Source organism: Microtus pennsylvanicus, chromosome 16, assembly GCF_037038515.1.
Source record: "Microtus pennsylvanicus isolate mMicPen1 chromosome 16, mMicPen1.hap1, whole genome shotgun sequence".
Lineage (NCBI taxonomy): Eukaryota > Metazoa > Chordata > Mammalia > Rodentia > Cricetidae > Microtus > Microtus pennsylvanicus.
In genome coordinates, this window is record NC_134594.1 from 12,155,979 (window position 1) to 12,171,467 (window position 15,489).

At 39.5% G+C, this 15,489-nt stretch overlaps 1 protein-coding gene across 10 annotated transcripts in view; it reads right to left on the reverse strand.

Annotated features, from left to right (window-relative positions):
* Window positions 1–886: 886 nt before the first annotated feature.
* Mecom (MDS1 and EVI1 complex locus) overlaps window positions 887–15,489 on the reverse strand; it is a 549,775-nt gene continuing 535,172 nt past the window's right edge. For 8 of the 10 annotated variants that reach the window (XM_075951060.1, XM_075951059.1, XM_075951063.1 and 5 more), the window contains 5 exons: window positions 12,749–12,918; window positions 10,731–10,875; window positions 7,067–7,303; window positions 6,081–6,264; window positions 887–2,443 (listed from right to left, as the gene is read on the reverse strand). In XM_075951060.1, coding sequence (XP_075807175.1) covers window positions 2,309–2,443; window positions 6,081–6,264; window positions 7,067–7,303; window positions 10,731–10,875; window positions 12,749–12,918 — 871 coding nt within the window. In that variant the 3' untranslated portion in view covers window positions 887–2,308. The remainder of the gene's footprint in view (window positions 2,444–6,080; window positions 6,265–7,066; window positions 7,304–10,730; window positions 10,876–12,748; window positions 12,919–15,489) is intronic. The other 2 variants (XM_075951064.1, XM_075951065.1) reach the window with 2 other exon arrangements.

The window sequence follows — 15,489 nt, forward strand, 5'->3', positions numbered from 1 at the left end:
GTGAAAAGAGAAAAGCTACATTTTTCAAGAATACTGAAAATTTGAATAAACTATATTAGATCAAACATCTACATGACAAGCTTGCAGAACTCGCTGCAATATACACTGATTTTATTGTTTTCTTTTTATAATGATATTTTGAAGCCAAGCAAATTTTTGAAAGAAACATAGGTGGAGCTGAAGAGATTGCTCAATGGTTAAACAAATTTGCTGCTCTTGCAGTTTACCTGGGTTTGGTTTCCAGCACTCACAACGGAAAACTTACAGCCACTTATAACCATTTCTAAGCTATCTGATATCATCTTCTGGCCCTCTGGGGCACCAGGCATGGTCAAGATGTATACATATAAATTCTTAAGCACATACAAAAAATAACATGATCTTAGTTAGTTAGGAACATAGGGGGGAAATGGGGATGATGCTTCTGTGCTTCTGAACTTTGACAGTAAGTATGTTATAAGGAAAATCAGTGACAGAGCATATAGTCAGTGCTTTAGAGTTTTCACCATGAATACTAAGTCCCTAGGTTTGTCACCAGGAACACATACCACCAGGAGTCGAGGCACAAACACCAGGGAAGCTCCCTGTGGTAAAGTCTCTGTTCTGATTACAATGTGTACTGCAGACCTGGGGTGATGCCAGGGCTGGGAAGCGAGGACCATGGGTCTTGATTTTGCACCATGAAGAAAGTTCAGCACAGGCAGCCGACCTCACCGCTGGCTAAGATCTATCACTTTGTCATCTCAAAGCCAAACAAACATGCTGACATTCCACAAGTCCGCTAGGGCATCGGGGTCTTCAACGCCTTATCTTTCCATCATTTGGACGCCAGAAGGGAACTAAGCTTGCACAAGCAAGGAAAACAGCACACGGGGGAGTCGTTATTTTTCATCACTTTTGGAAGTCTTTATTTTTTAGTTGCTCCTCCCACAGTGACGCATAGAAAGGCATAACAGTTTATAATGTACAAAGCATTGGAAGAAAGTACCTCAACTCGCCAATTATTTCCAAATGAGATTACAAACAAAAGGAAAACAAAATCTGGTTTATCGAGAAAGGACAAAAATAACTGAATAATGTCTGTTATTTACTTTTCTCTTTTTAACATAAGGTCAGGGACACTTCATTTTACAAATAGGATTAACAAGAACGTAACATCATCGCACAAGCTTGCAGACGACCAGCATAAAATATGGGGTACAGTTCTTAATCAGAAGAATCATGCTTTCGTGAAAGAAATTATAATCATTTATACAGTTGAATTGATCTCGGTATTACAAAAACTAAGTCGCATCTATTTGTATTTAGTTCATTAAAAAGGAAAACAAAACAACAACAACAACAAAAAGGAAGGAATGTTAGGAAAAGCCAAACACTACTGGGCACTCCCATACACAGGGCGTGTCCCCTTGGTCCTGGAAATTCCGAAAGGGGTGTGCCTCAGACATCATAACATAGTGGCTGACAGGAACAGTGCTCTTTTTAATCAACAAACAATAGTTTGCCAACAAATAAATACATGATACACGCAACACACAAAAAATTTAAACATTAAAAACAGTGACATGATTGTCTAAAATTAAGATGTTATCACAAGGATTTGGCAAACATCGTATTAGTGGTACGGCGGTAATGGTGATGAATAGGTTACATCACTGGCTTACCCTCTCTGAGCATGAGCATCCATAGTTTACAATATACACATACCCTTTTTCCCTAGTTTTAAACAATGTACTTAAGAAGGCAAAAGGTAAGGGGGTGACAAAACTCCTGCTATTACTTCCTAGAATCATTGTGCCTTTTTTTCTGACTACTTCCATCTTCAAAGGATTAAATTACATAAAACTTTAAAAAAGAAAAAAAATTAAATCTGGTAATTAAAAGCAACTGTTCCCAATCACATCAGGTGATCTTGTAAGAAGCAGAATTTGATTTCTATGGAGTGTTCATTTGTATCATCAATGCTGCCATCTCAACCGCCCCTCTCATCCACCAGTCCTAGGACAGGAGAATAGAAGGTGCCTTCCCCAGTGAGGTTTTCATTCATCTCCGATCATGTTAGATTAATTGATCCTCCAGAAGTCAGCAGCTGCCTTGCTGTGCAAAACAAAATATTGAGAATAAATAGCTTCCTTTTTTTTTCTCTCTCTCTCTTTTTCTTTAATCATTCAGTTTAAGGTCACCAAACTTTGAATGAGTGACCCTTTCGGTTGATAAGGCATTCTGCTCAGCAGTCTTGTAAAGAGTTCTCTAGGAAAGAGCCACGCTACTGTTGGACTTGGTCCCACTCTGGTCAACCTCGACAACGTCATACATGACTTATGGACTGGATGGCACTGGATTCTGCTGCAGCCCTTGCCATGCTGTGCCACACGTTGGAGGAGCTGTGGGAGGCAGGATGGAGGGACTCCTTGTCAGACAGTGACAGCATCATAGCGTATGCCTGGAGCGAAAAGGAGAGACTCAGAAAAGGCCATTTGAACAGAAGGAGTAAATCCAATTCAAAGAATATAGTCCATGCACGTGAGGAAGACAGGAGACCCTGGACACAAGCACCCTTCATGACTATATTTGATAGAGGGGCTCTATTCTTTTCATCCAAAGGACATAAGTGCTTACCTTAGCCAGACTGTGGAGGAGATGGTCTGACTCTTGTACCTGTAACCCAGACTCCTGAAGGTGAATGACCACCCCAAGGTCCTTCAACTCTATAGAGCTAGGCCTTATTTCTGCCCAAATTTGAGACTCGTGTCCTTTCTCAAGTTTCCCTTTGTGTTTGAATTACCTACTGCAGACATCTAACACCCCTGAGACTAAGCGCTCAAGTAAATTCCATCAAGAAAAAAAAAATAGGAGGCCCGACAACATCCTAAGCAACCATGAGTCATGAGTCCACGAGGAGAAGGTACACAGAGGGTCTCTGTCAGGAGCAACTCTTTCTTCCCTGTGATCATGCCAAGCTCTAAATAACTGCTCAGAGATTCCCTTGCCCACTGCCAAGGAAAATATTCAAATGAAGTGTTTGGTCTTGACTTGTGAGTGAACTTTTCACTGTTGATTTGCTATTGTGGGTCTCATCCATTGCTAAACTTGCTTGTCAAAATGCTGTTGAAGTGGAATCATTAAAGTCCTGCCAAAGACATTCCAAGTGTCTGTAAACAAAGACAAATGCCTCTGTTGTTCAGCAGAATTTCATCTCGGGGAGTCATGCTGAGACATGTGGCCAGCCTGTGGTTTCTCTCTCACCATGGCATTTGGTTAGATTACAGGCTGATTTTAATTTGCTGGGTCATGGCTCTCAAGGCATACATTTGGCTTTTCTATTTCTGTGTGTGTGTGTGTGTGTGTGTGTGTGTGTGTGTGTGTGTGTGTGCACATGCGTACACACACATGCATGAATGTACACGTGCTTGCATGCGGGAGTTACATATTCGTGTGTGTGCACGTGCGCTCGTGTGTGTGTGTGGAGACAAAATGTCAGCATTAGATACTGCTTATCAGGTATAGCACACCTTGAAGTATGATCTGGAGCTCACCAACGTGGCTAACTGGCTGACCAGTGAGCACCAGGAACCCTTCCATCACCATACTTGGCTTTCTTTACGTGAGTTCTGCAGGTCAAACTCATGTCTTATGCTTGCATAGCAACTACTTTAGTGACTGATCCACATTTGATTTTTATAGATGAGATTTGCCTTCTGGGTTTGCACAAAAATCCCAGTGTTTATTCAACTAATATTCCTTAAGCATGAGCTCTATGCCAGGCACTGTGGTTCTAAAGGATTAAGGACAGATAATGCAGAGCCCATGTCCTTTGTGGTGACCTTGCTTACTCTATCACTTGAGTTTAAATTTCCTTACACTAATTAAGAACACCCCAGCACTTGTCTCCAGTGGTTGCAGAGGAAACACAGAATTCAGGTTAGGAAGCCTCATGCAAACTGATACCATCAGGGACATAGTTTTTTGTACAATATGGTTTCCCTCAAGGAAATTCCCATGGCAAAATAAAGTCACTATTTTATTGATTAATGGTTTTGGATTCAATCATTATAAAGAGTTAATATATAAATGCTTGAGAAAAGCACCATAAATTTCAAATTATATAAAAAAATGACAGAAAGCGTGCGCTCTTGGGAAATCGAATGGCAGCTGAAATACAGGGATCACTGCTCAGTTCCTCCACACCACGGAGACAGCCGCTAAACCACAGAGTGGCTGAATCAGTGACAAGGGAATGAATACAGAGCCTTACAATAAAGTTAGTTTGCATGAATACTTGATAGAACACCCATATATACATATATGTGCATATATGGACAGTGAGGTAAAATAACATAAGCTAGGTTACACAATGCTTATATTTATTGTGATGCCAGCTGTTACCATGCCTAGGCAGGATATTTACCTCAGAATGCTGGCCCTGAGACACATGCCACAGCTGTTATTTTTACATTCTCAGACCCCCTGGCTTTCTTTCATGTCTGACAGTTTCTGAAATGTATATTATGTACTGCACATTATTGGGGTGGGATAACTAAAAGAAAGGAAGCTTGGATCCTCCATGAATCTCTGACAGCTGGGAAACATGGGATATATTTGTGTGAATGTGTGTGTGTGTGTGTGTGTGTGTGTGTATTCAAAGCAACCACTTCTTATGGAAGTGTCTATAAGTGTCTCTGGATGGCTCGAATTTAACATTAGAAACTGAGAAGTCATGTTTAGCCCATCGAGTTAGAGAAAAGAAGAAGACAACTTCTCTCCCCTTCTTCTACAATGAGGAAATGGCATCTGACCATAACCTACATGCTTCTGCCAACATGACATAGATTGTAGAAGCCCACTGTGCAGAGGCTGATTATATCCAATTCAGAAAGAATATTACTTTTTCTATTTACATACATAGTACCATAGGCTTTTATTGAATTAAATGATTACAGACAATATACATTTTCTACTCACATAACGTCCCTGATCAGCAATCACCACACCTTAGCTGAGATTTTACTATATCATTATTAACACCAGCCCAATGCATCTCAAAGAATAGGAAATCATATCAAAATTGGATGCTAATATCGCCCATTGTTTTAATATGTCCTGCCACCTCCAAAATGTTCTAAGTGAAGCAAACAATTCAACCAATGTGACCATAATTAAACCTGCCTCTTTTTTGTTTTTGTTTTTGCTTTTTGTTTTTTTTTTTTTGAGACAGGGTTTGTCTGTAGCTTTAGGGCCTGTGCTAGAACTAGCTCTTGTAGACCAGGCTGGCCTCGAACTCATAGAGATCTGCCTGCCACTGCCTCCCAAGTGCTGGGTTTAAAGGCTTATGCCACCACCGCTTAGCTAAACTGTCTTTTTAAAAATGGTCTTAATGAACATTCAGTTGAGTGTAGATGTCATAAAAAATTATTGTTTCTCTTTATCTTTTAACAAAAGACTAAAGCTCTTTTAATTGGTGCTGGTGAATCCGTTTTTAGAATAATTTTCTGTTGCCATGTGCTGGTTGGTCATGAGTCAGAAGATTACTCATTCACTCAGTGAACACTGCAGGCTTTACTTCTAGATCTGTCTAAGCTGGTACAGATCTTTGGTAGCTCATTTTATTTTTGGCCTTCACTTTAGCCCTAATCTCTGGACTTAATTATCTGATGGATATATCAGAATTCACTACATATAGTAAAGAAAAATAAATAAATTTAAAACATGCATATGTCAATGGAGGTTATGACAGAACGATCAGAAAATAATGCTGAGGTAAGAAAACTTGAAGATAAGCCGTGTGTGCTCTCTACCCAGAAGCAAAGAACCAAAGGGAAACTCAAGGCACTGCAAGGCAAGGGCAGCCCTGCCATGGAAGTTTCAGTGGTACAGAATGCAGTTTTCCAAGTTAATGGCTGCATTAGTTAACGTTGGCATTGATCATCTATATAGAGAAAAACCAGGAACATCATGAATAAAGCAACCAGATCTACGTGGATTCTAGAATGCTACCGAGTGACAGTATCTCCTTCTGTTTATTGAAGAAATGCAGGCATGCATGCACCATGTCCCCTGGTGTGGACTGCGGCAGTCAGTACCTGTGACTTGGACTTTCTGTGTAACGGCTGTTTAAGCTCCTCTGGCACATGGGCAGAACTAAAGGAAGACAGCTCAGCGTCAGTGTATTGATTCTCTTCCATCTCCCTCATTTTGAGGCTATCTGTGAAGTGTCTTATGTGGTCTAGAGCAGAAAGGCCAGATTTATAGTCTTCCTCTTTATACCTAAAATGAACCAATGGGAAAGCACAGAGATTGGGTTTTCTTTGGCAGTTTTTTAGTCATTTTTATCTTAATAGCTGTCAAACTTCATACTGCACTGTCATGTAAAGTAGCATGCAATAATGGCTAGTTTTAAAATATTTACAAATAGCACATCTTAATATATATTTATTTCAATATTTTATTGACTAAAGTCAAGCATGTACTAGAAGTAAAGTCAATGCCATATTGAGTTAGCAATGTGTGGAAACAGAAATCATACATTTGAAAGCTTCTTCTAGAGTAAAGTCAATTATAAAAATATTCAGTCAGGATACCTTGCGATCACAAAAATATAGTATCACCTTCACCTTACCTATTTGTTAATTTTTCCTATTAAAAAATCTATCATCTGTGAAATTTATATTAAACATTTGAGTTACAACTATAATAGATGATTGAATGGATTCAATCACAATGAAATGTCTATTTTTCCTTTGGGCTTCCTAAGTAAAATCTAAAAAGTAAATGCTTGTGTAATCTTCATTCATCCTCCCTGCTTGGGGCCACCAGAGTTCCACAAACACTAATGTATTTACATGTTTCTGTCCCTTGCCACCTCATTTTCTCCTATGTCAAACTGATTCACTGTGTGTGCCTTTCCCGGGTCAAATAGAACGTTAATGATTTGCTACTCACAGATTCCTTCTAATCTAACACATTCTTTCAGTAGCCAAGCAGAGCTGGAGGAATTTCCACCGCAGCCTGCCACACAGAGTATGTCTGTTGCTTGGCTTGCAAAGTTGCAAAGTTTCAAAGCACTCACCTCACAGGGGATGTCTTACAATGCATCTCCAGGGCACCGGCTTCTTCATACTCATCCTCGGGGATTTCTTCATCTAAATTAGCTGGCCCCAGCTCCTTTCTGGATTTTCCAGGCATATCATTGTCTTCATCCTCCTCATCCAACAACACCTCATCTTCTACTTCTTCATCATCCAGTAGATCAGAATTCTGGCTGGTTACCAAAGCCTTGTCATCTTTAAAATGACTGCCATTCATCCTTTCAAAAGTATAGAGAGTAAAAGGATAAGTTATTAAGATAGATAGATAGATAGATAGATAGATAGATAGATGATATATAAACATGCAGTTAGTTTTTTCATCATTCCCCGTAACAACAGTTTAAATATTCAGCACTTACAAAAGGAATTTATAGTGTGTGTGCCTCATTGCAACTTTGGGAAAATAATGTAATTTCACAAAGGCGCAAACAAAGACAAAAATAACTGGATGATTACTCAGGCTGCAAATGCAGCCTCTGGCAGAACAGGAAAAGCAACCCCAGTTTCGGATTTCTTATCTTTCCTGATAAACGATATGGTGAGCACTATGTAAAAGCACATGAATGTTTTCTCTGCATTATGTATATAATTACCGTTTAAGTGCCACCATTTAAAGTAATTGATTTCTGGAAAACATGTGTCACCGAGCAATGCTGACAATAGCGACAATAGCTTCAACACACACACACACACACACACACACAAACCGAATCTACGAAACCAAAGACAAAGTGAGCAAAGCTGCCAAGCAGCGATTGGTATTTACTGTTCCTGGATGGCCGTTGTGATATTCTCTACTTGGACACAATACTCAAGCTTGGAAGTTATTGAGAGCCCACTAATCTTGACTCTTTCTATACGATCCTAAATTGTCTAAGAGCAAAGGAGGTCTTTGTTTTCCAAGAAAACACACAGATGGTAAATCATGTAGGAATTTAAGCGAACTAACATCCTTTGAAACTGACATAGCAGGCCCAGCTAACAGTGCAAAACAATCATTTTTCAGCTTAAAATGTCCTTTGTAATATCTCTGTTCACATTGATAAGAACTGCAATCCAGAACTCGTGTAATGTACTACAGAAATTCCGCTTATGGAATTTGAAGGCATAGATGATGGTGAGGCTTTCAAAATGACCATCAATTTAAGGAAAATATGAATAGAAGTTTTGTTATAAGACTTTAAAATAGAACTAAAACATGTCACAACCATAAGCACTTTAAAAGAGGGAGCTGGTTTTGAGAGAGGCATGGTCAGAGCGGTTGATGAGTATGCGGCGATATGAACCATCACAGGCCCCCACGCATCCGAATCTCGAAGTCATCCATATTTTTTGTCTTACCATGTTCCTCTATCTAGTTACTGTATTAGAAACTCACAGAACCTTCGGTTATTGATGTAGGTAAGTATACCTCCACATTAACTGAAATGACTTTTCAGGCCATGAAAGAACAGAAGGCATACACAGCAATTCCCCCACAAAAATACGTAGAACTTAACGTTTAGATTTCTGAGAATTAAAGCAATACATACATGGAGCAACCTTGGAGATGACAGAAGCACGAAGTACAAATGCATTTGAGCAGAAAAAGTAACATCATTATCAAGTATTTTATACAACCTCCTAACCTCTTCTACCAAAAAGAACGATGAAAACATACTTTTCACAGACATAAACTATTAGTTTTCAGATACACTGCCAACTTGCTAGCTTGAATGGAAGGAAATTGTTATTATTTTAAAAGAGTGAAAAAATGAAAGTAAAAGAACAAAGAGTCCATGGATAAAAACCAAGAGCAACAAAAGCCACATGATTAAGAAAGCCTATTTGTTAATTATGCTTTCAAATGTGGCAATTTATAGGGAAAAATTATTCATCAAAAGTAGCCTGATAGGTGCAGAGAGAGGGAAAGTCAAATGACTTGACTTCTACTTCCGTGTTTAGACATGTTGAAGCCAGATGTTGCGGCTATGCAGCCTCAAAATCTCCAGTTGAGCGCTATCAAATTTGAATAGACTTTTCGGAACCCAATGGTGATTTTAGCATTTCTTATTTTTATTATATAATCAGACTTTAATTTGTACATTATGTCTGTTACTAACTCCATTTTGTACTGCCGAGCAATGGGCTCATCTCCCCCCACACCACACAAACACAAAGGGGCAAGTGAAAGGAATGGGACGTCCAACAAGGAGATACTGTTGCTCTTACGACTTCTTAAAGGCCTAAAAGGGTCCTTCTCTCTCCTTTCCCTAGCTACGGTTACACAAAATAAAGAACAGGGGCAGTGGTTTGTTTTACTGTTATTTCAGTTAGAACATTTATTATCTGAAGTGTGCTTCCTTGGAGAACGACGTAAAATGGTTAGTCTAGGCTTTTACCAGCATAACAAACTAAAGACAGTGCCACAATAAAGTGATGGAATCTTTATCAATTAAGTTCATGATATTTTAAAATATTCTAATTTAATATGCTCCAGGATGGCTATGGTCAGAGAAGGGTAGTTCTTCAATACCAAATATTTAGCTACCCATAATGGTACAGAAATTTAAATGTAAGAAAAGTTTTGGCAAAATACTGTGTCATTAACTTCATATACAAGGTCAAGCATAGATGAACGAGTAATTATTAACAGCATTTGCTTCTCTGCTGATGTCCTCGATGCTACTGATGCTACTAGCTCAAGAACAGCCATGCCCACTTAAAGCCAACTTAAAGCCTGTTTGAGAGAACAAGGGGAACTATTGGCTCCCAAATGAAAAGTTCTCAAATAGCTTTGGTGCAAACATATTGACCTAATCAATGTGAACTTCATATACATATTAATGCTGATATATAGAGGGATAGAGAGATAGGATGGAGACACAAGAAATTGTATCACAAGATATCTGTTAATACCATATTGGAAATAGTAATAGCCAACAAGGACTAGTGATAAAGTTGACCCCTTGTGGTGAGCTTCCTGCTGGCTTTGAAATTTTGTAAAATATTTTTATTTAGTTGCCAAGATAAGCAGATCTGCCTGGTAGCGAAATGGGCTGCAAAACAAATAGGCCAGGCTATGTCTCATCAATTATTTATGTGGCTTCTGGCAAGTTGTTAACCTTCGATGTCCCCATTCTTTTGCTGATAATGTTACAGTCACCTTTATGATATCATTGTGAAAATTAAATCAACTAATATAGAGCTGAAGAGATGGCTCAGCACTTAAAGCAATAACTGCCCAAGCAACAAGACCAGAGTCCCCCAAACCCACATAAATGCTGGATGGACATGGTGGCCCCCCTATACCTCCATCCTCAGAAGACAGAGACAAAGGATTCTGGCAGCATGCTGGCTAGCCAAGTTGGAAACATTCGTGAGCTATAGGCTAGACTTGGAGAGACCTTGCCTCAAAGAATAAGGTGGAAGAATGATTGGGGAAGGTGCTCAACGTCAGGCTTCCACAGCTTGGACACATGTGCATGGGTAGTGATGCACATGTCAAGATACACACATGCACACCATACACACACACACAACTAGTACATGTAACATATTGTATAACTATTTGCTGTCTGTTCAAATAAACACCAACCACTGGCATCAGCAGTAACTCTAGCCCTAGGCACATGCGTGCAGAAACATCTACAAGGTCTGCTTTACCTCTCGTCCATGTTCCGAGGAGACTGGCTCCCATGGTTGCTATTCCCGATGAAATTTCGGATCTCTGTGAAGTAGGCATCCTCTTTGTCATCCAGGATCGCACCTGTGCCTTCTAGCTCTGAGTGAGGCGATGACGTTGCCGTACCTGAGTGGGAGAGAAAGCCTTTGTGAGAAGATCACTGTTCATCTGGCCACTTACTTAGAACTTCATTCCTTGTGAACCAGAGGAGTGCTAGGTCTTAAGACTTGTGCTTTTCAAAGGGAGTACAAGCAACTCCAACTGACAGTGCCCGCTCATAAGAGTCTCCTGAGAGCACTGTGGTACACCAAGACCAAGAACCACAGCCTAGCGAGGTTGTCATTTCTCTCAACCTGCTTCTTCTTATCTTTCTGGAGCATGGGAGTATTTTTATTCATATAAGAAGATCGGGTAAGAAACTATAGGAACCTTATATTCAGATTCTGCCACCACACACTGCACACAGTCCTCGCTGCATCAGTGCATGTCTCTTGTCGCTACACTAAGGTATGTGACAAAGTGAAGGTTGAAACCACGCCCAGCACTGTGTGCCTTGATTTGTTACAGGGTGTAAGCAGACTCAGAAACGACCCAGGGGCTTGTACAGCATGAAGAGTCCAAAAATGGATCTGTCTGTCATGAGGATCTTCAGCTTCCTTGCAAAATTAAAGTCACGATACGTTTGTCACAGAGCTGCTGTATTGGTTTACATAAATTTGCACCACCGTGAGTACTTTATGTATTGCCAGGTCTTATGCAAACACAGGCTTAATGCTGCTTATGTATTCCCACAATGTGTCTACAATTTAGTAGTTCATTATTATCGTCCTTATAAGAAAAACCAGGGTTTTTTCCCTCATCTTAAAGAAATTATCTGGTTAAAAACCAAGCATTCAATTTTGACAATTTATTTTTCAATATTGTAAATCAAACTCAGAACCCAGAACATGCCAAGTAACTGTTCTATCACTGAGCTATATTTCTGGGCCTCCAACCAGTTGCATTTTCTAACTTTCTATTTTTTTTTCTGAAGTAATGTTGCTTACGTAATATAGAATACTTATCACATAGAATATATTGCCATAGTTTCTTCATTGGGCTAAACTTCTAGGCCTAAAACCTAACACTTTGAACCCAGGATTGATTTTCTGGATATGAGGAAGGTGAATAATATATGTTGTTCCCATTCAAGATCACAGATAACGTCGCTTACACTCACAAAGGATCAACAAAGTAATTTACTCAAGAAAAATTATTTGGTTATCCAAATTTGTTTCCTTTTCCTTCTCTGAAGCCCCTTCCTTGAACTCAGTACTCGCCCACCACACTCCTAATTGCACAGGTTGTCTCTCTACATATACACCAGCAACAAACGCCAGCTCCTGGCTAGTTGTCTAACTGTCAAAAGCAAAGAAAAGACTGAGAATCTCTTCTGTTAAGAACAATTGGCACATTTGCCAGCAAGGAAGGCTAAAGACTGGGGTGGAGTTGCTAGTTACTCAATTCTAGGTAAAATCTGGGACAAAACCAGATGATCTCAGCATCCTTTGTATGTTCTGATCATATTCCCTCCCATCCATCCAGAGTCTTACATAAAAGTTACCCCGGGGACCATGATTTCTAGCTTCATATGCAGGGAGTTTTTTCACATTTAGAATACATATTCTGTGAATAAATGGAAAGAGAATTCTTGCCATTTAGGAAACTCTGACGCCTATCTGTGCAGCGTCTAGGTCATGGCTGTCTTTGTTTGAGATTGCCTGTTGAGATAACTCCAGCTGGATGGAAATGAAACCTAAATATGACCGTGGAGTCTCACATTCCCATTCATCAGTGATTGCCTCATTCGTGTGGTTGTAAAACACCAGGGAAATGTGGCATGAACTTCCAGAGTGCCATCAGACTAGAGTGTTGAAATGGGAGGGAAGACTGAGCGTGATCGTATTCCACGGGACAGAACGAAAGTCATCCTTTCCCCACAACACCACCGAGGACCCACCAGACATGTTTCCATTCTCGTGTTTCTTCAGATGTCTGTCGAGATTGGTTTGTTGGCCAAAACATCTGTCACACAAGTGACACTTAAACGGCTTCTCCTTGTTGTGGATGTTGCGGACGTGCCGCTGCAGGTTGGAGGAAATGCTGAATGACCGATCACAGTATTTGCATCTGGAAAGCAAATACAGACCCAGTATAGCAAACACGTTAGAAGACATTTCACAAGGCTTTTGGACCTGAAAGCTAAATTAACACTTCACATAGGAAAATACTATTCATATAGGACTGCTGCAATTCCAGTGGGCTTGTTTCGTTTTGTTTAGGGTGCTTTCATTGCTCTCTAATTGATTAGAACACTGAGTTCCAATGTTTTACACAAATCTCACTAAACTAAGCATATTACAAAGCGATAGCATTGACTCTTGTTCTGCTTAACACACACAGTTAAATATTTCCTAAATGGATATTGAAAGTCTAACCAATTCAACTCGCCTGATGATAACTACAAAGAATATTCCATTGCTTTTTCCTAAATGGCACAAAATACTCCAATATTCTAAAAGCTGAAGCAATGTAAAAAAAATGTGTTTGGTGCCAAAGACAGTGGTTTTTCTTAACCTGTAGTGATTAGGAATTCCGGAGCCTCCCTTAATACTGAAAATGTTCCAAAAGCAAGTGATGGTGCCACTAAGTCCCCCGGATGAAAGCAAAGGTCTTCAGTAGCCTCCTGCTTCACCTTCCCCCAATTTTCCATTCTGATGTCTATTAAAAAGTTGGCCACTGCTCCGAACAAGGTCAGTTTCCTTGAAAATGAATCATTGTGAATTATTAACTGTTTCTACATTTGATACAAATAAAAAATTCTAAGTTATTTTATTTTTTTCCTTTGTCCCTAAAATAAAAAAAATGTAAAACTTTGAGACCCAGGCTACCCCAGGTCTTTTCCGTGAGAATGGAAGTGGTTTTGTAATCAATGGAGTTATTTCACCACACTTGAAGGGAGACTCTCGCAGGTATTTATGTGTGTGTGTGTGTGTGTGTGTGCGAGAGAGAGAGAGAGAGAGAGAGAGAGAGAGAGAGAGAGAGAGAGAGAGAGAGTGAGTGTGTGTGTGTACTGTGTTAAAAGAAAATAACCTGACTTTCCTGACTGTCTTCTAAGTAAAAGTTTGTAACTTCAAGGTCAGAAAATCCTTTAGTTGCACTTCCATATGCGACAGGTCTTCTGCACCTCAATGCGCTCTTTAGCTCAAACACTCCACATTAAAAGTCACTCCACTCCTTACACTCCAAGTATTCAACTCTTCCTGCTTCCCTTGTGATGTCAGAAATCTAGTCAGGTCAGTGGGAAAAATAAGCTGCTGAACTAGTTACTTTGGCATGGTATCAATAAGTCAACTCAAGAGTCCTTGAGGTGGTGGGAACAACTTCTTCATCATAATGTTCTTTAATATTTCTGGCTTACAACAGTAATAGAAATGAAGTGAACATGTGCTGTGATCGGAGCTGTTCCATTTCATTGTCATAGGAAGAACACTTATGGAACACTGGCTTTCCCTACTGCCATCCTTTCATCTTGAAAGCACACCGCAGTGAGGAATTCGGTGCAGTTAGCACAACTGTGTTGGACTAAGTAAAGCAAACCCACGAGCCTTGCAGAGAAAATGCACACTGTAATCAGAAGCCTGATATGTTCTGCTCACGACACAGTCTGCATGAACCACAATGGAGAAAGAGTTGGAATTTCACATGCTCCCATTTCTCTTCTGTGTGAAAGGTCTTTTCCAAATGTACTTAACATCACCCTCTTGGCTGTGAATAAAGTTGATCAATAAGAAGGTTTCTACCCGTGATCAACTCGCATTTTGACCCTATTTTCTGCTAACACCTTGAATAGAGAGGCAAGTACTGTAAATTTTAAAGTAACTTTATTCTAGTCCAATATATTAGCTGGTATTTAAATGACAGCTCAAATCAAATAGGAGCCAAAAACCCTTTGAAACCTGATATGAGGTAAAAGATCCAAAATGAAAAAGTCCAGTCTGGGTACCAAACTTCATAGATAGTAGTTAGCATCTAAAGAGAAGATTTCTTATTTTTCTCCATTTGTAAAATAGAAGATCTGGACAAATCATTCAGGATTTCCAGCTATGCAAACGCAAGTTTGTGCATTTTTGAACACATATATGACAAAAGTATTATGTATGAAGCAGAATGAGACCTTCTCATTCTGCCTAGAATTAAAGGAGCACGGTATCATAGCGATGTCATAGCTGTGGAGTGGGATAACATTCAGCCATAACAAAATGGGAATATACGAATCTTTCCACTTAAGAATTTTTAACAATTCCTAGGTGATGGAATATTCTCCAAAGAAAAGTTTACCTAGAGTTTTCCATTGTTCTACCTCTTAAATATTTGTTATATAAAGTTCATTTATAAATAGAAACCAAGGGACTTAAGAAAATGCTAATTTTCTAAGTTTCTCCTAAAACTTCTCTAATTTTCGAGTGAGCATGGGTCTCCCCGTTTTTTCATTCTCTCTTTTTAAGATGTACATTTTTATTGCATGCAGTATAGGAGGGTAGATAAGTACACGAGAGCGCGAGAGTAAAAATGACTTTGGAATTCAGAGGCATCAAATTCCCCTGAGATGAAATTACTGGCATTGTGATCTGTCTTACAGCAAGCTGCTGAACTCTCTCCCCTTTCTCATCGTCATGTTTACAAACAATACCATCAAAA